At 46.4% G+C, this 26,885-nt stretch overlaps 2 protein-coding genes across 2 annotated transcripts; both read right to left on the minus strand.

Moving 5' to 3' along the window:
- Nucleotides 1–4,473: 4,473 nt before the first annotated feature.
- Nucleotides 4,474–9,834, minus strand: HOXC10 (homeobox C10). Its single transcript, XM_003772328.3, has 2 exons — nt 8,989–9,834; nt 4,474–5,125 (listed from the first exon to the last, which is right to left on the minus strand). The coding sequence occupies exons 1-2, from the start codon at nt 9,737–9,739 to the stop codon at nt 4,848–4,850; spliced, it is 1,029 nt and encodes a 342-aa protein (XP_003772376.2). The 5' UTR covers nt 9,740–9,834; the 3' UTR covers nt 4,474–4,847.
- A 10,797-nt stretch (nt 9,835–20,631) lies between these two features.
- On the minus strand, nt 20,632–23,860 carry HOXC11 (homeobox C11). The gene is made up of 2 exons (XM_003772313.2): nt 23,060–23,860; nt 20,632–21,675 (listed from the first exon to the last, which is right to left on the minus strand). Exons 1-2 carry the CDS (start codon nt 23,730–23,732, stop codon nt 21,443–21,445), a joined length of 906 nt encoding a protein of 301 aa, XP_003772361.1. The 5' UTR covers nt 23,733–23,860; the 3' UTR covers nt 20,632–21,442.
- Nucleotides 23,861–26,885: the final 3,025 nt, after the last annotated feature.

Genomic DNA, 26,885 nt, shown 5'->3' on the forward strand with positions numbered 1-26,885 from the left:
CGCTTATGCGCTCTCGGCGGGGAGGGTCCTTTAAGAAATAAAAATCCATCTTAATATCCGCAGACGAGAGAGATAATTTTTTTCTTCCTCTTCACGCTGTTCTTTCGCAAGACTCCCTTCGAGCGAAGCGAATAAATAATAATCACCATCTTACAGAATACCTCCCGAACCAGGGCCAGAGAGTCACCAACTCAGGAGGCGAAACTTGGCCCTCGCCTGGGCTCTGGAACTTCTCCTGGCGAATTTCTAGGGATCTTGGGGGAGAGATTCCCTTAGATCACCCCCATAGCCATCCCCTCTCTAATCCCAAGAGAAGGACGGGTGAAATGGGGAGCTCCAAGGCCCGAAATCAAGCAAGTCGTTTGAGCATTTCGGTCCATCTGGGAAAATCTCATTCTCCTGCTGTCCGGGATTGGGGCCCTGCTCCAGGAAAAACCCACAGGCTCTGTTCTCTTAAAGAACTAGAAGCTGCCCAACTCCTGTCCAATTCTCAGCCCAACATCACAGCCAAACGAACAAACAGTAGGACTGGCAGAACTAGCAGAGTCAGCACGCAAAACTCTCAGGCTAGGAGAGCCCCTCGATTCCCCCCAGGCTGAGGCGGGCCTCTGTTCACTTTCCAAAATTCCTCCCTGCCCCCACTTCCTTCCTAAGGATCCATCCAAATGCCAGGGGTGATCCCCCAAATTCCAAAAAGGGAAGTGGGATTCCTGGGCAAGAAGAGGACACAGACAGACAGACAGACAGACAAGCTCAGGCTGTGAAAGGAAAGACTTTTATTTTCCTCTCCAGCTTCCATTTGGTTTCTTAGGAGTTTCATAATAGATCCCTTTGTAATTTAGCGATAAAAATAAATGTGTAGGTGCATCACAAGAAATATATGTATGTGTTTTATTAATACATTTACACGCATATACACGAAGAAGACCTATAAGATGTAAACAGCACCACACACACACACACACACACATTCCCCCACCCCCACATACAGATGTGTATATGTAGATCAATATATGAGTATCTGCATTATAAGTGTAAATTGAGGAGAAACCTAGTTTTATATCTTTTCTCTTCCTCACTGGGAAGTTTATATAGCATGTAAAAAATCAGACTAATTAATTGAGCTTCCCTTTCTTGATTTTGTCCCTATCTCTCTGGGAAAAGGGGGTTCATCAGCCTCATTTTCTCTGCCTACTCTACTGCTTGACAGGGAGTCCATCGCTTTGAGGCCTCGGAAGTGACCTAGGGGCTTCAAGCCAAACTGGGGGAGATAGAGGCGAGTGACTTGAGGAAGAGTCTTTGCAAAAGTTTTTATATCTTTCAGTGCCCTTTTCTCCACTACTTTCCATTATCTTGCCAAATAGATATGTTAACAGATGAAGAGGCATTTATTGCCTAGACATTTCTTTTAGGAAAGTGGGTCAGATGGACTCTCAGTTTCAAAGAGACAGAAGACAGCCAATTTCCAGGAAACATTGGCCCTTACTGTCCAGTAGGATTGGAGAAGGTCGCTGTTACTTCTACTTGGACTTGATGGCTTCCTTCGAATGCAGCATCCCTCAAATTAACCCACATTCTTTGATTCAGAGATCAAACAGAAAGGGGGGGGGAGTAGTTTGGCTAGAATCCAGAGCTCTCATCTCCTTTTTCCCCCGAAGTCACCCCCAACTTTCTAAAGGATCCTTCCCTGTATAATTATATCAAAATCCTTTCTTCTCTTCAAACAGATTCTTACCTAGGAACATAGATTGGGGGGAGAGACAGACAGACAGAGAGAGAGAGAGAGAGAGAGAGAGAGAGAGAGAGAGAGAGAGAGAGAGAGAGAGACTATGCAGGAGAAACTCTACTCCTTATTTCCCTATCTTATTCTCCCCCTTTGCCCCCTCCCCCCATCTGAGCTGAACTGGGCACCAGTCTCTACAATTTCATAGAAATTCAGCAAGAGTTTCTTTGTCTTGTTAGATCATATGGGGGACTGGAGACAATAGCTGGGGGGGGGGATTCATCTCCCTAAACAACTAGGATTGGGTAAGCCTGGGAAGGGACTAGTATAAAAGAGGGGTTCCCCAAGACCTCCATCTTCCGTCCTGGGCTTCTCCCCCGTTTATGCCTCGTCCTCCTCAGCTTCCACCAGCTTGAGCCCTGGTGGGTTGTTGGTATCGGGGTGAGCCCCTAGGGAAGGTAGGGGGCGGGAGTGGGGGTGGGGGCCCTCGACGAAAACCGACTGATGTAACTCAGGCAGTTTCTTGTTGCCGAGTTCAAAACTCAATCCCAACAACATGAAACTACCTAAGCCACAGATCAGCTGAGCGAGTAGGGCGGGAGACTCGGCTCTCCGGAGGAGAAGAAGGGAAGGGGGAAAAAAGGAAGAAATTCGCCCCCGGTCCCCCCTTTCCACCCCCCCATAACCTCCCTATCCTTATCCTTTTGTGAAGAAGAAAGACTAGTTTGGGAGTGGGGGGGGGGGGTCTGAGCATCCTGATATAAGACAAAACTCCCGATATAAGAAAATATCCCCGAGAAAATAATGGGGAGAAGATAGCTTCCTTTCTACCCCCAACGGCCCCCAGACACACACACTGCAGTGGAGAGATTGTTCTGTCTGTCTCTAGCTATCCATAAGAAGAGGTGGACAGTTGTCTTCTCTTCATCCACAGAACCCAGTACCTAGAGTTGTCCTGTCTAGCTGTCTGTCTGATTGTCTGATCTTCTGCTTGTCTGCTCTTCCATCTGTCTGTCCGCCTGTCTCCCTTCCCCCCACCCTCTACCTTTGGCTTCTTTTCCCCCTCTATCTTTTTTCCTTCAGGGCACACACACTGATTTGTCCTCATTTTGCTGTTCAATTGCAGGCGCGTGGGCTGGAGACCAAAGCGCCCAGGGCCGCTCCAACCCTCTAGCCACTCGGTTTCCAAACCACAGCGGCCACGGGAGTGAGGACAGAGGGAAAGGGAAAACGTCAGGAAACACCAACTCGACCAAAAGATACCCAAACACTAAATCTTAAACCGTTCTGCCACACTCTCTACTCCTTCAATCCATCCTCAACAGGCGATCAGACCCAGCAAACACCTAGACAGAGAGAATAGCGAGACAGAGGAAACCCCTCATGCCCTCGAGAAACCCGAACAATCTGTTCCCAAAGCTGTCCAGTCCTTGCCTCCTAACCCCCCATTCACTGCTCTTCCGACGAGAGGAGGAAAGGTGGAAACTCAGCTGCTCACCGTATTCCCCCTTCGCTGGGAGAAGCGGATAGAAAAGTCCTCCGATGGCGCCCTTACACAGCTCAATCGAGACACCTTAGCCTCTTCCCTTCCCACCTTGCTCCTTCACCTGGGGAGCTCGGCGATTCCCCCCACTCAGCTTCGAAAAGGAGCGAAAGAAATCTCTTCTCTTACCTTGGTGCCTTCTGCTAGTGGTGTCGAGGTGGAGGAAGGCGAGGGGGGGGGGGACTGGGTTCCTCACCCCCCTCAGGCGGTTAAGTTTATTCCTCTCCTTAGGTGGGTGGGTGCGGGGGGGTGCCTCTCCGGATCCCCCCCCAGGAGCACTGGGGAACGGCTCCCAGTCCCAGCACCCCAGGCAAGCAGATCCGTCTGCCTCTCAAGATTGCAGCTTCGTCTCTGCCTCTCTTTCCCTCCTCCAGTCACCTTTAAATGCATCTTTTACTGCGGCACCACATTATATTTGCAGATCATAAAATCCACCTCTCGCGCGTACCAAGACCGTCCTGACATTACTGTTTTATGACCTTGACTTATTGTGGTCACCTGGATAATATTTAAATCAGCGTTATGGCCTCTCACTTATATTAAACCCGCCAAGAGACGTTCTAGAAAGCCTTTAAAAGATGAGCCTAACACACAAAACACAAACACACACTCACACACACACATACAAGCTCCCTGGGAGGAGGAAAATGGAGCTGAAAATCACTTTTAAAAAATATACCCATTTGAGGAGTAAGATTCTGGAAATTTATTAGGATTTTTTTTCTCCATTAAGGAAGCTACATGCAAAAGATACAACATACAGAATATCTTTAAATAACACGACGATCAGAGCTGGACTTATTCAGTCTTGGGGAGTGGGGGGGGCAGTAATTCTATCTATACCCCTTTGCTTTTCTTCAGAATTATTCCTCTGAAGAGACTCTCTGAAATGTCATTTCTCAGAGTAGGGATGGAGATGGGGGTGTCGGGCTGGGGACTGGGAGGAGGTGGGGGACAAAAGCTTTACAAGTACAAGACATGGAGCAGATTTCTCAGCTTGACTTAGCGCTACACTCATGGGTGGGGTAGGAACTGGAGTGGGGGGAGTCGGAAGCGCTGGGTGGCTACAGCAAACACACAACACTAGTCAAACTTTCCAAAACGTCTATTACCCTAAATGTACAATGCAGAAGAAGGAGCGATACTTATCGTGCTTCTGGGGATACTAATATATATGTATACATATATATATATATATATATATATATATGTATAGATACATATATGAACACACACATATATATATGTATACACATATATATATAAAATTTGGTGGGCTTTTCTCTCTTTAAGCGATCTGAATGGATTTAACCTTAACGCTACATGGATTACAAGGATGCTAAGTGAGTGTATGCACACACATATATAGTCACAGGTATAGATATAGATCTTCTCTTGCTTATATTGAGGCTTCTTCGCTGCACCAACAAGAAGTCCCTCCGAAGGAGAGTCTGAGATCTTTTTTTTTTCTTTTTGCATACACAGTGCATTTATACTCGAAGAAAAAACTCAGCCCGCACAAAGGGGGAGGAGGGGGCGGGGACAGAGAGGGGGGCGGGAGAGGGCGGGGAGCCTGCGCGCTCAGGTGAAATTAAAATTGGAGGTCAGTTCGCGAATTCGATTCTCTCGGTTCATTTTCTTGAGTTTCATTCTGCGATTTTGAAACCAGATTTTGACTTGTCTGTCTGTAAGGTTAATCGTCTTGCTAATCTCCAGGCGGCGCTCTCGGGTCAAATACATATTGAACAGAAACTCTTTCTCCAGTTCCAACGTCTGGTGTTTAGTATAGGGGCACCTCTTCTTCCTTCCGCTCTTTGCTGTCAGCCAATTTCCTGTCGTGTTTTCTGCCTTTATATCCTCTGTTAAAAATAACATTATTGATATAAGTATCCCACTAAGACTCAAAACATCGCAGCTCACTATAGAGTTACATGGACTGCGGTGGGGAGTAGGAACTAAGAGGGGAGAGGAATTGCTCCCTACCCCCCCTCCCCCTCCCAGAGATAAGGTGTCCGTGGCTCTGACTTTAGGATTGAACAGTATCCTTAGGGTTTAGTCCCTTTTCGTGAGAGGGCAGAGGGGAAGGGGACGATTTCGAGTTTCCGGTGGGTTAATTCGTTCTCATTTTTAGGGCACCAAATCAACTAGAAGAACCCAAGAGAACTAGATTCTTCTAAATGTTCTCTTCTAAGACTGATTATGGGTCACCCCTAGCTGTGTAACTTTCCCTTGATCCTATTTCACTTGGGGAAAATTACTAAAAGAAAAAAAAAAAAGAAAAGAAAGGGGGGAAGAAAAAAAAGTCCTGTCCTGGTTTGAGCTAAGGAGGTCTGGTTTGCTAAAATCCAAGAGACAACTGCAAAGAGTTTTTGGCCTCCAGTGGCCTTTTCAGACTCTAACAAGGGAACTTGCCCGAGTACTTTCGGGTTGGTTACCTCCAGATCACTTTCCTCCACTAATCCTCCATTATCCTCCCTTTCTCCTGTGCGCCCCCCAGCAGCTTCATACAGCACCCTGAATTTCTTCAACAACACTTTCTTAACTCTTCTCCAGCTCCCCCCTCCCCACAAAGGTGTGTTGAAGGAGAAAGAGGGAATGGAGACTATTGAGTCCCACATATTAACACCTCTATGTTAAACAAGAAACATTCGTTTACAAACGTCCTTAACTGAGAGGATCTAAGGTAGAGGAAGAGGAAGATTTGGCTTAAAAGCAAGCTCAAATTTATAGTCCCAGAAACTATATATATGTATATGTGTGTATATGTATACACACATGTGTGTATGTCCATATATACAAACGGCACACACAATACACATATTAAAATGTGTGTACACATATGTGTGTATATGTATAATGTGTAAATATATATTTATGCGATATTAATACTTACAAACATACATTTTTATACATATAAACACAAAAAAATTGGTGTGTATACAACATAGATACATTAAGTTATATTTACATGAGCTATATATACGTGTATACATTAAAAGTTATATATGATATATTATGTATTTTAATTAGATTAAATGATTATATTTACATATGTTATATTTCAAAATATGCTGTGCATATTGTGTATTTAGATTAGATTAAAATGTGTGTGTATGTGGCTTCATGACAGGACAATATATATCTTTTATGAGCTTTATTTGATTCAATGAAGGGAATCTGCAGTTTAGAGAACACTATACCTTAGCCATATACATCTTAACAAAATAGATCATTACCAATCCACTATAACTGAATTTATTGAGCTTCCTCGCCAATCAAATCTCCAAATCCTTCTCCTGCATGTGTGTATAAATACAAAATATACAGGTATATGGATATGTGCATATATGCATATGTATATATGTGCATGTACATACACATGCATACACATCTTGTTCCTTAATATATTGCTTAACAAAAAGGAAGAGAAGGTTTGGGAGATTTGGTTGTGGAAAAGCTTGGCTCTTTAGCTTAGCTACTGGCAAATTCAGAAGTAGTTTTCTGGAGGAAAGGATGTCTATTACTAAGGTATCGGCTTCGATAAGTTACATGTTCTGGGCTCCCTCATTGCACCTAGTAGAGTTCATATCAGCTCTGCCATTGTTTGAAGGAATTGAGGAGAATGACTAGTCATAAGGGGGGGAAATGCAAACTTGGAATATGCAGGGGAAAGAGCCGAATACCAAAAATCATTTATCCCCTGTACTTTGCCACCTCGACCTGTTTCACGAGAAAGAGGGCCACCAAGCCCAACCAATATCCTGGCTATTTTAATTTCGATATTGGAGGGTGTTTGTTTTTGTTTTTGTTTGGGGTGGGGGAGAATGATTAAAACAAGAGAATGGTCTTTTCTGCCCTCTACCACAGTCCAGGTGAAGAAGCTGGAATAGAGGAAATGTCTACAGATGAAAAAAAAAAAAAACCAATTGATTGCAAGGAATATATCCACACAATCATGAGCTAAAAAGGAAAGGGGAGCCTTTAGAGTAGGTAGAGAAGGAGGAGGGGAGAGGGGTATTGCTTTTGATTTTGGTTTTTGTTAACCTTGACTTTGCATTGTGTAGAGTTTCGATGCATCTCCCAACAAAGTACATCTTCCAGTGTGTTCGAGTGCATGTGTGTATCTGTGAACTGTATTTAACAAGCGCGTAAATATTATATCGACTCCCCAAACCTATATATTGCGTGAATAACGCAAACACGCACAAATCCTTCACACTCTCTCCCTTTGGGGATAAGGGATGGACTCTGTAGCCTTGGAGAGTTGGGCTTTGTAAAGGCCAATTCACCAAGGTGATTTTAGAATGTCTTTGCATAGTGGGACGGGAAGGTTGAAAATCTCTTACCATAACCCTCCAAAAAAGCATATGTTTGAGGGAGTGTGTGTGTGTCTCTCTATGTGTATCTGTGTAAAACACATACGGTTCTCCAGACATACATGTATAGCTTTCATTCATATACAAAGCAACATAACCACCATGGCTCCTTGGGCACTCAATATTTCATCAGCCTTTATACCCAAATGAGTACCCCTTATATACATCCTCAAGCTCACTAGCGGCGTGGGGAGCGGGTTTATTCCTCCCTGTTGTCCTATTCCAATGCATTTCTTTCCAACTTTTCTGAGAAATTCATTTCCCCCACTCATCTATCCCCCTCCCCCTTCATTCCAGCTCCATTTCCTCCAAATCATTTCTAGGGAACCAGAGAATGATCATGATCAAAGAGATGCCGATTCCTTCAACACCAGTGAATCTTGAACCCTGCGCTCCAGCGCAAGGAAGCTTCTGGCCCTCCAACCAAAATCACAATCATACCCAGTCAAAGCCACATTCACCTCGGACAAAAAGGAAATCGCTCTCGACAAGCTACACGCCCACATAGCTCTCAAGCCCTCACTTGCAATTTATCCTAGAAGCCAAAATTCAAATAATAATAATAATTAAAAAAAAAAAACAGGAATAAGAAAGAAAAAGAAAACCTCAAACTCCAAACCAAAAGATAACCAATCTCAATTCTCAGTCCCAAATCCTAGCAGTAGCTGAACTGGAGCATCGAGGAAAGAGGGTCTGAGTGCACCTTCAGCCCATAGTAGCCTCTCTTCCCCAGAACCCTCGCAGCCCAGAAAGCCAGTACAAAAACCAGTCAGAAATATGCACAAAATATTCTAACGAAAACAACCTCGGAAACAACTTTCAATCGGGAGGACGCAACCAACTAAATTCTCGTTCTCTTCCCTAAGTGCTCTGCCGGGCCACTCACTGCCTGCAGATCGCCATTTTAAGCTATTTTCAAGCCTCTGACTTTAGGGGAGTGGGGGGAATAAATAAATAAGTAAAAAAAATAAGCTTCCACACCGGCAGCCCCGAAGAAGCGGAAACGAAAACACTGGGTAGCTAACAGTTAGCCCCCAATAGAAAGGAGCACCCCACCCCCAACCATTCTGCGGGCAGACGCCCAACCCTGCGCTTTCCAGCCTAGCCCGTTCCGGTTCCGCAATGTCCTATCCGATATTAATAATAACAAGAAGCCACATAGTCCAGTACAGTCTTATTAATATTAGTGTTGTTATTATTAATTTCGGGATGGGGGGAAGAATCCGCTTCCTGCCACAGAGTTTTTGATCCACTCCTCGTCTCTCCCCCTCCCCCCCACCAAGGTTACGAAGACCAAGTTCCTACTGGTCCCAGCCGGGACCCCTTTCCCTCTAGCCCGGGCTTACCTTTAGCTTCGTTATCAGAATTATCGGTACTTGTGTCGGTAGTCTTACTCAGCTCCTTCTCGCTTTCCGAAGGGCTAGTTTTGGGTCCCACCAGGCTCTTCTCCGTTTTGATTTCGTTGGGGCTCGGGGTCTGGCTGTCCGACTTGGGAGTCTCGGGGAAACTCACTTTCCCCCCAAGCTGAGGCGATTCCAGATGTTCACTCCGGGAATGGAGGCTGGCCCGGGGTTCGAAACTCGCCTCGAACTCGGTCGCTCCAGAGCAGTGGGGCGGTTTCTCCAGGGTGGGGTAGCTCTGGCTGGCTCTATAATAGCTGGGGACAGGGACTTCGTGCTCCCCGAGGCAGGACTCGGGTAAGGGGTTAGGGTAAAGGGCTGTCTCAGGACCATTTTTTGCCCTTTTCTCGGCGCTATACATGCAACACACATTCTCCTCCTTGACACTAGTTGGGTAGGAGCAGGACGACAGCTGTCTGCCAACAGGTTGTTCTATACGGTACGCGGTTTTGGGATCGCACCACGAGTCCAGCTGCGAAAGGTAAGACGGGTAGGTGTTGAGAGAGAGGCTGGGGCTGCCGCCCTCGTCTCTCTTGGACAGAGAGGGCACAATCCCACAGTTCCTCATCACCCCACAGTTGAAGTCACTCCCGGATTGCATGTACATCCCTGGGTTGGACGTATAGGTCTCCGCTCTGCAAGACGCAGCCAGGGGCTCCAAATACGAGTTAGGAGTTACATGGCGAGGGCATGTCATTTTCAGAGAGAGGGGTTTTTAAGGAGCAATACTACAGCCGAGGAGCTGACATCTTTTTTTTTTTTCCCCATCCGGGGGTGGGGGGTGGAGGGGGAGTGCAGGGAGCGACCAGGGAGGGAGGGGGGAGGGCCTCGGAGAAAATATCAGCTCCATAATTATCCAAGCACCCGGTCCTCACCATGTGACCGCTAGACCAATGGGATTTGAAAATGGCCTTGACGATTCAGACGGCCGTGACGTCAGCGGGGTCAAGTTGTAGGCAGAGAGAGAGCGCATCGTGGAGTAACAGCGCCACCTAGCAGTCAACGCTGGGTAAGGACGTCAGAGACCTTCACGTTGAACAAAGGAAGAGACCTGAGTACTGGTGGACCAGAGGGCGGGGGCGGGCGGGGGGGGGGGGGGGGGGGGGGGGGGGGAAGGGGAAGGATATAGGGTTGAAGGGGATGTGGGGTAGAGGGGAGAATGGATTTATTTACCAATAGTTAAAGTGTGTTTGCTGGGAAGAGGGGGAGGGAAGTGAGTGAGGGAGAAAGAGAAAGACAACTGGAAATAAAAACAAAGTCAAATTCAAATTAAAAGGTCAAGATATACTTCAGGTACTTATTTCTTTCCCTTTTTTCCTTTTCTCTTCTCCCCCAACCCCATTCTTTTTTTCAGCGTATGTGTGTATGAGGGACGGTGTCTGAGAAGCTTTGAGCCATGGGGGGACCCAAAAAGGACCTCAAAATAAATTAAACTTTTCTCCTTCCCTCCTCTTCTCTTCTAGATCTCTCCGGGTGGTAATTTGAGATTGGGACAGACTAAGAGTAATGTTTATCAGAGAGAACAGATGAGGTCAGGTTCCAGCTGGGGTTCCCATCCATTTTGGGGGGAAAGGAGAGTTACCGTAACTTGGTGGCTCCACCCGAAAGACTTTCTGATAGGAGATCAGGCACTCCCAGAACAAGAAAGTATTTTCTTCCTCTCCCCACCAATACTGTTTGAACCTCATTATTATTGCCTCTCATTCTTTTTTTTTTTTTTTTTTTTTTTTTTTTTTCCTTTTTACTTCTTTATCCTAGCCGGATGGGTTTGTGAATGTCATTCTCTAGGAGGCTCGCCTTATATCCGGGTTCGTCTCCACTTGCAAGGTGGGGAGGAAAATTCTCTATATGATTCGTGAACTTGCTCTCCCTACCCTTTCCCAAAATTTGGGAAAAAACAGGAAAATAGTACTGTTCCTGAGGAGCCAACGGCCGAGACAGAAACCCAAGGAGACAAGTCTAAGAAACAGAACCTAGTTCGGGATAGTCTAATGTATGAATTGAAACGAAGGCCTAAGGATATTTTTTAGGGGGTTCGATGTAGGGCAGTGTGGATCATTAATACAAAGGAGAGAAACAGGAGCGATTCAAGTTGGAAGTAATTATTTTTCCATTTTCCGCTTGCTTTTCTCCCAAAGCGAACTACATACAATTCTCCCCCTGCTTCTCCCCCCCCCCCCCCCCCCCCCACGCGCCCCAAAAAAACAACCCCCCCCCCCCCCCCCCCCCCCCCCCCCTTAGAAACGGGACTAAAGAATAACTGGTCATTCCGGTAGCCCCACATTTTTTCCCTGACTATCTGATCCTTTTCCTGGGTTCCTGCTTCCCCAACGGTTCACTCTTGGCCCGAACCCGCTGGGCTGGGGCAAAAGAAAGCAGTAGGACTGAACGCCATCCGCTGGTGTTTGAAGGAGCAAGCCGGGCCGGAAAGGCAGCCCGGCCCTGGCTAGCAACAGTAGTGCCCAGATCCTAGGGTCAACTAAGGAAACGTGAAGGGTGGCGAGGGTTGCGAAAATAAATTTAATTTTCAGTCCTCCAGGTCAGAAAGAAACAAGATTCGGAATGCTCTGCGGCAAAAGGCTCCGACCCAGCGGAAAACGAGGAGGGGTGACTGCTATCCCTCCTCCCCGGCCCCCAATTCCAAGAGGTGAAATTGGTTTGGAAATGGTTTGGGCCAAGACTTTTCTACAGGAGTCTCTGGACTTGCTTGGCCGAGAAAATAGCTCTGTGGCCAGCCGAGCCATGTCGCGACGTTTTCCTGGACAAGGTTAAAGGCTTTAGGCAGTAGAAGAGCCTTAGTCGGCTTCAAGCAAAGAACCATTTGTCCCCCCACCCTAAGCCTTCCCCATCCCCTCCCCCCTTCGAAAGCGACCCGACGCTTTACGGCCAGTCTGTTTGTATTATCTGCATAGTCCTTTCCCACCAGTTTGATCGAAACCGTTCGCTTTTACGAGGACCCAACGAAAATTCCCCCGTCATATTTATCAGCGGAGGATAAAAATTTAGTATGGGAACTGATATTTCCTCATTTATAGGGCGATGAAATTAAAGACCAAAGCAATTGAGAATTATATGGCTTTGGGGGGCTCTTCCTCCCCCTCTTTGGCTGAACTTTTATTTTCCTTGCTTCCGGGCCCTCTCCCCTGTCTTTATCATCCACGGCCCCCAAATTCGCCTAGGAATTTGTGTCTTACCCCCTCCATCCTAGCTCCCCAGTCCCATTATCCTTTCGGGCTTGTCTGGGGCTTGGCGGTTCCCTGGGCCTCCGAACTGAAGGGAAACTGAGCTCTTTCTGCCACTACATCCGTGAGACCCCTGAACTCTGTGGTTGTGCTGAGTCAGCAGCCACTTGGACCCAAAGCTCTCTTGGAAAAGTGTCTGGGTGGGGGGAGCAGAAGAACTGGAGAGAAAATCCAGATTCCCCCTCAAAGCCAAACAAAAACTCCATCCAGACCCAACCTGGATTTAAATAGAAAAAGCAAAGGGAATAAAGTTCCCGCTTTACAATTTTCTCCCCTCTACCCTGCCCTCCCCATAAAAATATCCATCCCTACTTCTACCCTCACCTCAGAGCTTGGGGAGGGGGGGGGGGAAGCGTTGTTCACTAAAAAGTTCTTTAGAGTCATTAAGAATACCCCTTACAAGAAGGTGGAGACTTTGTCTTTGCCTCCCACCTCCTCACCAGAACAAATAGTGTTTAAAGTTGAAATAATTAGAAGTATGATAAACACGGTCCATTAATGAAAAAAGAAATCAAATTCATCAGCTTAAGTGGGACCCCCGGTGGGACAAATGTTCTCCTCTAATTACGCAGGATAAAAGCGAACGCGGCTCTATTAAAGCAGGAGACAGCGAGCAAGGAGGACTTTAATAACTTATTGGGGGGGAGTTACAGACTTCAGGGAGGGGACATGGGTGAGGAATACGGACCTCAGAGTGCCCTGGGAATAGGAAAAGAACTAAATAACTGGGGTGAAGGGAAAAGGGAAGTGAGCCTGGAGGCATTATCTTTTTAGAGTTCGAAATTTGGAGAAAATTCAAGATTTTCCCCGGGCCTCCGCCCTCTCTTTCCTGACTCTCCCTTTCTCTAGGCCATGAGCAAAGACAGATTCCATCCTATTGTCCCGGTCCTGGCGTTCAAAGACACCCAGAAAGCGGCGGTAGCGTCCCCCGTGCCTAAGGGCTCTCGACTTAGGTCCTAGGCCCTTGTCTTGAGGGAATGGGAGTTTTCAGTCACACACTCCAACCCTTCCCCCGGGTTTCTGTCCGCTTGCTCGGTCAGTCGAACCGAGACAAATCCCTTTCCGGAATTTCAAAAGTTTACTTTGAATAAATATTCAAAGGGAGGGGGGAAGAGAAGGAATTTTACTATGGTATAATATCCCATCAATGCCCTCTACATTTTTTTCTTTTCAGAAATTGTTCTCCAATTTTTTTTTCTTTTAATTGCTACTTTACGTTCGTTCCCTGTCAAACCAGTAAAGCCAGGGATTCCCCTTCATTTGGTGCGGGTAAGGATTGGGGGGCGGGGGGGGGGGGGGAGAATCTTTCAGCTATCTAAGAGATCCATGTGCCTCATCTGGGCATAGGCCCGGCTGCTTCTTTGCACATATAACAATAATCCTTTCCAGTTTCCTGATTTATTCCGTTGTTTCCCCTTTCCCCATAAGTATAGGGCCAAAAAGAGACCTTTTTCTTGAGGTAGCCCTGGATCGTTCGCCTAAACCTTTCTCAGATTTGCTTGTTAAGAGATCCTGCTCTCCAGCTAGGAAATTCCTTATCAACGCTATATTCACTAAAACCGGACTCCACTAATTAGGAGGACTCTGCCCTATGGTGGGGAATATAGCTCTCTGTATAGGCTAGGTCTGACCATGTGGATGGAAAGAACTAGGGTCCGGAGACTGGGCCAGAGCAGTTTAAAATTCCTTAATTTTAAAGCAGGGAATGAGATGAAAAGACAGAAAAAATATATAGGATCAGGATTCCTCGAAAAGAGACTGAAGGATATTTCCATTTACTCCTTGGGGGGGAAAAAGGGGGGGCGACTTTCCACAAGGACAGGAATTCCTTTTTTTTTTTTAATTTCAGAGATAGTTTTAAAATATAATGTTATTCCGCCCCCAAACCTGCTCTTGCAAACACGTGCGTTTGTGCCTGTGGATGTGTTGGAATCGCTTCCAGCGAAAGGAAGATCGTAGGGCACAGGCGGTATCCAGGGATCTAAATTACAGTATTTTTGAGTTCCCCAAATTTTCAATCATATAAAAATCCAACTTTCTTCCCCCACCTCCTCATCCTAGGGAAAAAAAAAAAAGGTTTTGTTCGCTCAGTCCTGGGTATAGCTGCCGGCCATGAAGATCTTTCGTGAAATCTAAGGAAAACTGACTAACCCGAGAAAGACTGAATTGTAAAATAGATATTTTTGGACGCCTCAGAACATAAGTGTATACACTAATTCAGCTTTTGAAATCTATTTGGTTATGAAGAAACCCAATCACTATGTATTTAGCTGCCGTGTTTCAATATATGTAAAAATAAGCAGCAAACTTCACTACATATTTGAATATGTATATATATATATATATATATACACATTTATGTATTATATTTCGTACACACATAGGTATTTGACTATTTACAATACATATGTTTGTGTCTGATAAACACAGATGAGAACACAAATACACACAGCAAAGAAACCTTCAGGAGAGGGTAGCGATCAAAAGATCACTACACGCCGGTCCGATATTCTTCTAATGTATACAGATAAACACCCTCCGTTTCTTACTAGGTTCACAGGAACAGCAGCTCCTTCTCAGTATGAAAAGCTAATGCTGCCAATTATTTTCTTACCTCACTGGACACTTACTTGAATCCTTCCCCCCCCCCCCCAACAAAAAGCTTAGAAGAAAAACAGCAGAAAGCAAGCAATTGGGGAGGAGGGGGTGAGGACCACAAGTCACCCCAGCCCTTTGGTTTTTATGGTTTATTTCCCAAATGCCCCTGTCTCTCAATTCCTGAATTTGTTTCTCCAACCATCCCTGGCTGCTGGGAGACCTAGTTAAAGTTGAGTGGGACAGGAGAGCTGGGATTTTGGAAAGAGAAAAGTCAGAAAGTCGGGTTTTCTTTAACCTTAACAAATTCCTTTTCCAGAAATGAATCCCAAAGTTTCTTAATCCACTGCTTCTCTAGCCCAGAGCAAGAGTAATTTAGAAAATTAACTTTTTACTCTTTCCTTTCCGTTATCCTTTTCTTTTCTCTTTCCTTCATTCTTTCCCTTTCTCATTTGTTTCTTTATTTTTCTTTTCTCTTTCCTTATTTCCTCTTGCTTTTTTCTCCCTTTTTAATCATCCTTTATAATTTTCCTTGACAAAGTCAGTGTTGCAGCAGCTCTTACCTCTCCTTTCTGTCTGCTTCTCTCTAAGGGAAAAAAACTGTAGGATTTTTATGGAAGCTCTGGGGCTCCCCACCAAACACCCCAAGCCCAGTAGATTTGCTATTGACCTTCTCAGGTTGCTCCCAGAGGGCGGCGCCAGGGAAGACTGAGAGCTCTCCTTGGAAAAAAGGTAAAGGGCAGGGGTGCCATCATCCAGGCCCCAGATAAGGCCATTTAAAGTAAAGAATGTAGAAAACAAGAAAGTTTCTTCATCTTTAGAAGGGCTTTATGGATCTCCAACTCTATATTTAAATAATCTCCAAAAAAGTTGATAACTGATTCTAATACTCTCTACCAGTTCTAAATGGCTCCCCTCCTCCCAAAGGTCACACCATATTTAGTATTCTCAACCTGGTGGTCACCCTAGGACAGATATGAATTTGGGGACACTTTGCCCAAAGTCTGCAGGACTGGGAGGTGGAAAAGAAAGATTTAGCTGGCTGGGCAATAGAAGTAGGTGGCTATCTTACTATCATTTCTCCACTTTCCCTCTCGTTCTGGCATCCTGAAAGTTAGTGGCGAACTGGATCAGATAATTCACCCAAAGACCTACGGGCAGAGAGAGAGCTCCTAGGTTTGCAGTTTCAAGTCCATTTCCCAATGCTTGGAGCCTTTGTTCTCAGTTCTCCGCCGGGTCCTGAGGTCGACAACTCTCCAGAAGCGACTGCTGAGGACCCTGTGTTTCTTGATTTCTCAGTCTCTCTGTCTCTCGTCTCAAAGCCTCTTCAAAGCCATTGTTGGCCCTGCTCCCCAGCCTGGGGCTCCTGGCTGGTAAGATCTCAGTACATCGACCCTACCCAAATCGCTTCCTGGATTGGAGTCAAGGTTATGTTTCTCTTCTTCAGGGCTATGAGTGAGTGAGTGAATGAGTGAGTGATTGTGTGTGTGTGTGTGTGTGTGTGTGTGTGTGTGAGAGAGAGAGAGAGAGAGAGAGAGAGAGAGAGAGAGAGAGAGAGCGAGAATACACTGCCTAAGTGAGACCATGAGCACAATTGCTTTGTGTGGGTGTGGGTGGGTGTGGGTGAGTGTTGGGATAGGATTGTGCCACTTATATAGGTTTCTCCTCTTCGAGGTAATCCTAGAAGATGTCTTCATTTTGCAAAACTTTGAGGGAGGGTATCTTGAGAACAGAAAAAGAAAATTACATTGGACTTCTGCGTCCTGTCTGGGAACGCAGGACCAAGGTGGGAACTCTGTGATATATTCATTACAACCTCCTTCACCTTTGCTCTAGGGAGTGCTCTCGGGTTATGAGCTGAAAGGGAGTAAAATCTAGGCTCCCCCAACCAGCACTGACGCCCTATCCCTTAGGGAAACATAGGGCATGGATCCAGGTTCTAACTTTGGGCGTGGACAGAAATAAAAGGGAGGGGGAAAGAAAAAGGGGAGGGGAAAATCTTGTAAAACTTTTATGCCAAACAAAGTTTTGAAAACTTCCCCAGTGTTGCCTTTTCAAAAGGTTTATAAGAATAATAAAGAAGTGTTGTCGCGTGGACTGGTGTGGACTGATGGGAGATTGGTTAAGGGATAGGAAGATATGAGAGTGAACGGGAATATTCTCTCCAGACACCGAGAGCGACTGCCCCAAGGAAGGATACACCACTCCCCACCCCAGGCCTGACCAGGCCTAATCTTTCGGACTCTTCTCTGAGAGGGGAGGGGTTAGACGTGGCGCCCTTGACTCCCTTGAAGTTCAAAGTTCTTCCTTTCCTTGGTGAGAAAAACCCAGAACTCCCCACCTGAAAAATCACCCTTAGTCTTTCCTTCAGTCTGGGGAAGGTTATCTATATTCCGGGATTGTGCTGGCAGTGGAACCTAATAGCTACACCCTTATTGTCTCTTTCCAAAATGTCCCATTTATCTGATGCTCCCACCTCTCTCTGTGCTCTATGTTTCTTCTCCAAAAATCCGCTTTGGGAGGGATGGGAAGGATGAAGAACGAGTTCAGATTAAGCATATTTTATGAATTCTTCTGTGCCCTGGGATAGACATCCGGACTTGCAAGATTATTCCCCCCACACATACGTCCTCACTCTTTCTCTTTACACCCCCCTATATTTTCAAGCCCCCCGAGTCTCCCTTGCCCTGTCGCCCAAAAAAGGTAGGGGGAGGGATCCGGACAGGGCAAGGGGCCCAGCGGGCTCTCCCTCCTGGGCCACACCACTTAATACCCTTGTAAACTCCCACGTGCGCTATAAACTTGGATTTTACGACCAACATTCCTCTTTAGCTCCAGGAAACTTTGAACTAGGCCTCGGGTTTATTTACTGGGGGGGCTGGTGGGGGAGGGAGAGGGGGAAGAGTGAGGACAAGGTTTGGGGAGACGAAGAACTGAGAAAGGAAGGAGGCCGGGGGAAAAAAGGAAGGAAAGGGGGTTGGGGTGTGTCGATATCGGGGAGGGAAGATTCAGGAAAATTCCCTCTCAGATTTGTTTACTGTTTAGTGCGGAAGCTTTCTCCCACAGGCCAGACTGGGTCGTTAAGGCCAAAATGAAGTCGGTTTTAGAGGCGCGGGGGGCGCTTTATGGCGGCGTCTAGACTAGTATCTTTTGTTCCCGGGGAAGCGCCGCTGTTCGAGGGGATTAACCAAAGCTACAAAACTCGGGAGCGGGCTCCAGTTGGAGCAGCTCTGACTTGGTCCAGCACTTATGGAATCAAAGGTGGATTTTCTTAAAAGGTGGAGAAATAACCTTTTTCTCTCTCTTTTTTGGGGCTCAGGGAGTAAGACAGCAAAAGTAGTAAGAGCCAGTATTACGTAGTAGATCCCGACGAGGGAAGCATTAGGATTTTCAGAAAGAATTGTTTTCTTCTTTCACTGAAACTAGCAATCCCCAATGTACTCGTTTCTCGCCCCCTCCCCATCCTTGCCCCAACCCAACCAATTCTCCTACATCCAATTCCTAGGAGACTCCAATCATTTTCCTAAGGTTTCAATTGTATTTTCCCAAAGTCAGCCGAGTCTCCGCGAATCACTAGGTTTCATTTATTTTCTTTCTCTGGATTTCACATATTTGTCCCCATCTTATTTTATCGGAAACACATCACCCTTCCCAAGTCAGCCAAACATCTCTCTGCTCTCAAGACCCTACTGCACGGAAACATACAGCGCACGAGAACACACACACGCGTGCGAGCACACGCATGCACACACCACACATTCACACTCACACGAAAATGCTCTCACGACCTTTCAGCAGGGAAATACACATCCACACACACATACTCCCGCTCACATGCAAAAGCTTTCGAATACATTCTGCATAATTACAAATCTCTCATATTGACAAACTGTATATGTGTGTGCCCACATATATAAAACCAGATATATGTAGACAATTAAATAAACACACAAATCCCGGAGAAAAACCGTGCTCTTCCGCACAGATTCACCTCTCCTCCTAACCCACTCTGTTGAGAATAAACTGTATATTTCCATCTGTTCAGGATATAAGTTGGTTCCAATTTATCTAAACTAAATAAACATGGTCACCGACTTCAGAACTGGTAGCCTGATACCAGTCATTTCGCTCCTTTTCTTTTACCTAATATTCTTGTATCGAAAAATGTTTTCTGTGAATTGAACAAAAACAAGTGCGAATCCAGAGAATGCTTGAAGGAGGGACTGGTATCCTCCTAACACCCCCCACACACACACACACAATATATTAATTAAATTGAGTAGAATAGTAATATCACAAATTAGAGAGACCCTCTCCCATGAATCAGTGCATGAGAAGGTGAAAAGACACATAGGGGAAATCCACCATCTATCTTCAAGAACCCCACATGCAAATACAGTTGAGTGTTGAAACTTCTCTCCCTGCTTCACTCCAGCCATCTCCCTGGCAGCCCTAACCCCCCTCCTCACTTCGATGTCCCTCTTCATAAAACAAATTTTGTTGATTTTATACACTGGCTCAAGTAATGTTGGAGGCAGACAAGGTCTCAATGGATGGTCCGACAGCCCTAGCTCTCACTTGTTATGCTTAAAGAACCATGAGGTGTCCTTGCCTTTTATTGGGAATGGGAAGAAATGGGGAGAGGGGAAGGAGAGACAGAGTTAGAGAAGGAAGGCGAGTATACTGGCCTTTGACTTTGTATTCCAATAGTGCTTTGGATGGGAGGGGGTGCTGTGAGTAATTATTAATGTGCCTCATCTCTCCTTTCCCCCATCTCAGGGCCCCAAGACTCTTCCCTCCTCCTCTCTCCCTCCCTCTCCCAATAATCACCATATATAAAAATTCCAATACAGTCTTCTCGTGAAGGGGGTGGAGGAAATCCTGCAAATTTAAGTGCGACAGACGGAGACATCTGGAGGGAGGGCGGCGGAGCCAAGAAAATTCCTATAAATTTCAATTCGATGATGGTTACAATTAACTCCACAACAAACATGTGCTTAAAAGCACAACGTTGCTGGTAGTTTGGACCAGGCCCCAACTACACATGAGAAAGGAGAGGATTAGGAGGGAAAATGGAGTCTCCGTTTCCTCACCCTGAAGAGGAAGCTACACGCATACATTCATCCACACACGAGCACAGAGGGCATATAGTATTCCATAAGTATACAAAGATTACATGTCACATGCATCTCTCTTGTCTTCCTGTCTCCCTTGTTTCTCTCCTCTAGTTTCTACCTTCTAGAGTCTTGCTTTACTTTTCTCATCCAGAAATGTCCATATCTATCTCTAATGTCTGTCATGCCTTATATAGAATGGTTGCTACACTGAGGATTTGGAGAAGAGGAAAACCTAATGAAAAGGTTAAATGAAATAATAATTTTGAACAGAATGGAATCTTTTTATTTTCCACAAAAATTCACAGAAATCCCCCTGGAAGGATGGGGATGGATGGGAATTACACACACGTACTCACACGCACACGCACACATATGAAGAGATGAGTTCTTAGACTTTTCATTTTTTCTTTTTCCTCTCCCCGACATAGATGGGAGGGGGAGAAGGGGAGGAAAAATACTTGTGAAATGTATTTACAAAAATGGTGGGGAAAATGTGAAGAAAGTGGTAAACTTACCCTCCCCAGCCTTCCTTTTTTTTTCTTCCCTCCTACACCTCCCCATTTTTCTTTTTCTTTTTTTTTCTTAAAAAAAAAAAAAAAAAAAAAAAAAAGAAGTAACAACTGCATAGACTATAGATATATAGATGTAAAAGACCTGGGAAGGAAGAAAGGAAAGTTTGGGAGAAAATGTCAGGAATATCGCACCAGAAAAGAGGGCTCAACATCTGTACAGGAGAAGACAGCTCCATAGGTTCACAGCTGTGCACCTAGGTGCAGACGGAGGTAGGACACAGACTCTGCACACCTAACACCAAATTGAAGGTACATGAATTTCACACATGGCAGGGTCAAATTGCTGCTCCCCCCCCCCATCCCACCCTTGTTAGGAGGTGGAAAGAAATTGGGGAGGGGCTGGAGGAGGTTTGGAGGCTCTCTAGTTCTCAGACAGGGGACGTTATCAGGTTTTTTCTCACTGGAAATGGGGAAAGGCATTATTACTAGTATCAGGTTGGACTGAAACGCCCACTACCCCTTTCCTACTCCCCATCCAAATCCAACTATTAGAATAAATTGTTGTGTGGTGTGGTTTTGCTTTGCTTTTGCTTTTTAAATAAAGAGTTTTCATCTTGGCCAGAGAAGATTTCCAATGGCGATTGATCACCCCACTCCCCCATACACAAAATCCCTGACATCCACAGCGACAGTCACAGACGAAATGTGGAGACAGATAGTCCTGGGGAGAGACTGAAAGGAGGGATGGGAGAACTGGGGAACCCCAAAGCCTCCCACCAGTTGACATAGTCCAGTTTTCCACCCGCAGAGAGAAGGCGAGTTAGAAAAAATAATAAAAATAAAAATAAAATAAAATAAAATAACCTCACACCTTCCTCTCTCCCCTGACCTCCCCCTCCCAGTTCAAGGTTTACAGTAGAGCCCAGTCCAAGGTTTACAGTAGAGGGTTCCCAGAAAAATATTGCAGCCGATCTCTGCTCAGTTTTTTCTCTTTCATTCTTCTGTTCTGAAACCAAATCTTCACTTGTCGATCTGTCAGATTCAGCATCCGGGACAGCTGCAGCCGCTTCTCTTTGTTGATATAGACATTGAAGAAAAATTCTCTCTCCAGTTCCCGGATCTGGAATTTCGAATAAGGGCAGCGCTTCTTTCGGGTGCGGGGGGCGTCTGGAGGGAGGGGGGAGAAGTACAAGGAGAGGGGAAGAGACAAGTCAGAAGCCAAAGACCCCAGAAACCTGGGGAAGAGCCTCCCTCCACCCGCCCTAGCCCTGACCTCCGGCTTCTTCCTTCCATCCTGACAGGGCATCCAAGGGAAGCAGGGCAGAGGCAGCTTCCCGACCCCACTGGTTCCAGCTTATATGGACCTAGAGGCTGTGCAAGTGGATTTCCCCCAGAATTGCTCGACCTGCTTATGTTACTACCAGGGCTCATCTATATTTGCTTGCATGTCCTGAATGTGAGCTATTATTAAGAGTGGAAACAGGAAGGCACAGGCAGAGGTTAAAAGGAGGGACCGAAAGAAAACCAGTGACCATCTTTACATTTGCCTACCTATTTCTACTCCTGAGCGTTCCCCTAAATCCTCTCAACCCAAGGGCCTTCTCTAGCCGTTCAAGCTCTTCTGTGTTGCCTATTTCCTATAGACCTGTCGGGTGTTCCTTCACGCCATCCTCCTGATCAAAGGAAGTGGAACGGAAAGCGGGGAAACTGTTAGGTTCAGGAGCTCTACTCACTCCAGCGATCCAGGCCCTGGAACTGATCGGTGGGAAGCTATAATGAACTCTTTTCAATGAGGCCACCTCTTTTCAGAAGCCTGGATTTTTAGTTATTGAATTTTGCAGTTCAGTAAAGCCTTGGAGCTGCTGACAGGAGGGGTGGGGGGCCGCCATTATTTTCTCCAGACCCCGCAGAAGTGAGATAAAATACAGCCTCCTGTAACTGTCCCCTCACCACTACTTTCCACCAATGGACTGCCCTACCCCTAGCCCTAAGGACCCCCAGACATTTCGTTTCAATTTTTAAAGAAAACCTAAAAGGAGATGACGCAAATAGACCTCGATTGCTTCTCTTGTTTAATGTTCTGCTCAATTGCCTCTCTAGCCCCCCTACCCCTCTTTCCTCTGTCTCCCTCTCGCCCTCCCCTTTCTCTCCCTCCACTCCTCCCCTCCCTCCCACCCCCCTCAGTAGTCCAGCTCCCCGATCCTTCCTTCCTTAAATGCTCCTCTAAGTTCACGATCAAAGTTAATATCGCCGGCGATCGTGGCGCTTTTAAAAATTTCACAGACTAAGGGAGATAAGGGGCGGGGGTGGGGTGGGGGTTCACAGAGCATTTCCAAAGAGCCCTTTTCCCTCTCTCCCCACCCTTTCTCCATCGTAAAAAGTCGAGTCGTTGGGAGAGAGGGCTTTGTAGGTTATAATAAAATCCTTTGAATGCTTATAAAACTCCACATAAAATCAGACCGACCCAAAACACGAGTCAACACCCCCCGCCTGTTTCCCCCCTCCGCCCTTAACCTCCCCCAGTTTACTGGCTAGGAGACTCGCTACCTACTGGAACTGGTTCCCTTGCTAGCCTCTTTGCTGGCTGAGTGGGACGAGCCGGATGAGCTGGGGTTAGTGTTCTCCTCCTCGTCCTCCGGGTCTCCGCCGGACTCGGGCCGGGGAGCTAGGACCCCGGGCTGGGGGGGATCGGGTTCCCCTTTGCCTTCTCCCTTGCCCACGCACGGGGGTTCGGCCGGCCCGTCGCTCCCACAGTAGGCATTGTCGAAGAATCGGTCGAAGGCTTGGGGCAGGACGCTGTTCTTGTTGACTGACGAATAGAAGCCGGGGCCCGGGTGGGGGGCGCTGGGGTGGTGGTGGCTGCCGTAGGAGCCTTCGTTTTTCATGAGGATCTCGGTCACGGTGGAAGGAGGGAGGCATTCCCTGTGCATGAGCTCGTCCGCAGCGTAGCAGGAAGAGTAGCTGTTTCTGTGATGCCATTTCCCCGAGGTCTCCAGGCCATAGGAGACCTCCCGGACTGGGGGCACTTGGGTGGAGTAAGGGTAGGAGATCTGGCGAGAGGGGGCCTGGGGCAGGAAAGAAGAGACGGTGGAGAACTCGGGCACGTAGTAAGTGCAGCTGGGCAGATAGAGATTGGAGGTGCAGCTCCCTCTTTCGCCGAAATCAGCGCCCCTCTCTTTGCGCGACGGCGAACAGAAGTTACCCAGGTTAACCGAGTTAAACATCGTTCTCCTTTTCTGCTTGCTCTAGATGGAGGTTTTGGACCCAGTCTAGCGAGGGGGGAAAAATTTGGGAAGGCGAGATGACGCGTTATCCGTCTTAGTCTCTCTCCCCGAGCACGTGATCCAAAGTAGATATTGTCATATATCAGTTCGGAGCACTTCAGAGACGTAGGAGGGGTTCTCTCTTAGGTAAGACCGGGGAGGTTCAGGCGATTGGTTTGAGAACACCGCAGAAACATTATGAAAATCAATTGCAGATTTGTATTCCTGTTCTCTCGTCACTCCCCTCCTCTCCATTCCAGGGAGCGAGCAAAATGGGAGAGAGGGTGGGGGTGGGCTGGGGGCGGGTGGAGAGGGGGAGTTTGGGGGGCTAGTTATATTTTCTTATCCCTACCGCTTTCCCCCCCTCAGGACTGGGGGAAGGGGAGGGAAGTTCTCACATATGGGGAAGGGGTCTTGCTCCCTCTCTCTCTGTTCAGACAGGGACTAGATGTGTGTGGGGGGTAGCGGGGAGAGAGTTGACATTCATTTCTACCTCAATCCATGTGGGAAGAAGTGGATTTATTCCTCTTTCTCCCTCAGGGTTTTAATGATTTACTCTTTCACCCCCAACTACACACAGTAACCTGTTTGGCAGATTGAAAAAGAGTTTGGTAACTTCTTACTCCTGGAGATCTGGGGTCTAAAATAGGGAGAGAGTCTTATTCTTTCTCTTTGGGTGGACAGCAAGGTGAGAGAAGTTTCCAAAAGGTCCTTGAGCGGCTCTGAGCATCCTAACTTTCTCTCACTCCTTTGCTCCCTTCTCGAGGGCTTTGGGCTATGGTATTAGTCATTTATCAAAGGGGCGAGCCAACGAGTCCAGCCGGTGCCTGGCTAAGTCTGGGAAAAACCTCTTCTAATGTTGTGTTAAATATTTAGTGAGAGAGAGTGGCCCTGGTGAATATTTCATACCCGCCTTTATTGTCAATCAATGCCGAGAAAGCTAGATCCACTGTGGATTCAAACCCCCAAACCCCAAAGAAAAAGACTGCTCCAAGCCATTTATCTTATATTTCCCTCCCTCCCTCCTGCCTTTCTGAGTCTGGCTCCCACACATATCCGTTGCCAATTCCTTATCCCCTTTCTGGACCCATCGCCCATATCCAGATCGGGTTGAGGGCAAACGCTGGGGTTCTGGGAGCACTTCTTGAGTTTTAGGGTTCTCCCCTCCTCCAATTCCCTCTTCCTGGAAATGCTGGGAAATTAGAGGCTTCGAGGCCAGCCAGGAGTTGATCAGAGCTGCTGATCTAAACTGGTGGGGCCCCCAACTCCATTAGAGTAGGCGGGTCTCACGTTTAGGGAAAAATTCCATCTCCTAAGGCAAGGGTGGTGACAGCTGCAGACTCGCATCCCGTTTCCTCGGAGGAGCTGCTGGGTTGGGAAAGGTTTGGGGACAGAATAGGTTTTTTTGTTGATTTTTTTTTTTTGGTTGTTGTTGTTTATCCCCCACTCCCAGGCAGGCAGAGTTGATCCCCCACTCCCTTCTCTTTTATTTCTGGTCCTCTGGAAGGATCAACAATTTCATCGGGGTGCTATAATGGGGGACCTTCCCCTATTCCACCACTTCTTAAATCTGTCTTTTTTCTGATCACACTGAACACAACTGAGCAGGGAAAAAAAGAAGTTTATTTGAGAGAATGTCAGCAATACATTTGGCGGGGAGAAGAGAACACAGCTTGGCACTACAAGGACAAGGCAAATGACACTTTTCCAATAGTATTCTTCATTTTTCCCCCTAAAGAAAAGAGATGGCAATATCCCTAAAAATAATTCAGACTTAATTGATGGAGAGGACGTTTACTAGCTTCCTTTTCTGGTGGAAAAGCTGTCAGGGGTATCTTCGTTTCTATACGGAATTTCTATCTAGGCAACTTTTGTTTTCATTTTTATTACATTTCCCAAGGTTTTGTTTTTCTTTGCCCATCCGGGACTTATTGGAGACTCATAGTCAGAGGAATTTCTCTAGCCTCTATCTAGAGACTCCTTACCCTAGTCTCTATTCACAAACTAAATCATCTTCATATACTCTTTGGCGCCCGACTGCTGCTGCTGCTGCTGTTTGTGGGTGCTTAAAAAAAAAACTGGTATTTCATTAAAAGCAACATCTGGAGCCAGCGGTGGTCTCTGTCCCAGCCTTGCGGCTGGGCAAGCTGCTTCGGACACCAGCATTCCATTGTTTTTGTTAATATCCTAATATGCTCTCTAAGCCAGGAATAATTCAAGACCCAGAATCCCAGCTTCCATCATTCCCTTTCCCATTCCCTTACGCTCTTTTCATTATATCCCCCCCCCCTTAGTCCCTAATATAAGCTGAAAGAGAGAATTTTCATATTCAGTGTAAATATATATGCATACACATTTATGTATATATAAATTAAAATATAAAATAAAATTGGTAATGTGAGGGAGTCCTCAGAAGAAAACAGGTCAGAGATGGCTCAGAGGGAGCCAAATATTGGTTGTCTGCGTTCCCCTCTGCCCCATTTATAGGGAGATTTGAGTCAGAGTTTTTAATTATCGTATTAGAGAAGTATAGACTGTAACTTTTATAGGGTCCACTAGGACCCCACTGTATTCTTGTCTATGGGAGATCAGAAGATTCCCCATTTTGGGACAGGACTTTGGGTAGGGAAAAATATTAAAGATTCCTCTCTTTTCTAGGAATATGGAATTTAGGAGAGACAAAGGGAGTTGCTCCTATAGGTCAAGGCTATGACTCTCCTTCCTTCCCCTAGCCAAATTTCTTTCCCAATCCTAGGACCCCTAGGCTGTCGGGGTAGGGTGGGAGCGGACTGGTGTAGGTGGATGGAGGGGGGGAAGGGGGAAAGAGAGATGGGTCGAATTAAGGATCAATAGCCTAAGAAGTAAATAGCTGTGAACACCCAGTGTAAAAGTGTGTGTGTTTGGGGGGTGGGGGGAGTTGCCGCTTTCCTGTGAGGAGACAGCTGTGCAGGCTTAGCACTTGAATTTGACCACCAAAGTTTATTCCGGGGCCACCATAAAAGTAAGACCAGCGACTGGAGGGAGCTAACGGCGGCTCCATTTCCTTGAGAGAAAAGAAAGGGGGAAAAAAAGTCAAAAGAGTTTGTCCCCATGAAACTACGAGATTGCCTGAAG

This window comes from Sarcophilus harrisii, chromosome 5 (assembly GCF_902635505.1).
Source record: "Sarcophilus harrisii chromosome 5, mSarHar1.11, whole genome shotgun sequence".
Taxonomy (NCBI): Eukaryota; Metazoa; Chordata; class Mammalia; order Dasyuromorphia; family Dasyuridae; genus Sarcophilus; species Sarcophilus harrisii.

What these genes read in the sequence shown, in the direction of transcription:
- HOXC10 (XM_003772328.3), bottom strand. Translation starts at nt 9,739, where the DNA reads ATGACATGCCCTCGCCATGTAACTCCTAACTCGTATTTGGAGCCCCTG. An exon ending in TTCTGATAACGAAGCTAAAG is followed by an intron (nt 5,126 to 8,988) that starts GTAAGCCCGGGC and finishes TATTTTTAACAG; the next exon opens with AGGATATAAAGGCAGAAAAC.
- HOXC11 (XM_003772313.2), bottom strand. Translation starts at nt 23,732, where the DNA reads ATGTTTAACTCGGTTAACCTGGGTAACTTCTGTTCGCCGTCGCGCAAA. An exon ending in TAGCAAGGGAACCAGTTCCA is followed by an intron (nt 21,676 to 23,059) that starts GTAGGTAGCGAG and finishes CCCTCCCTCCAG; the next exon opens with ACGCCCCCCGCACCCGAAAG.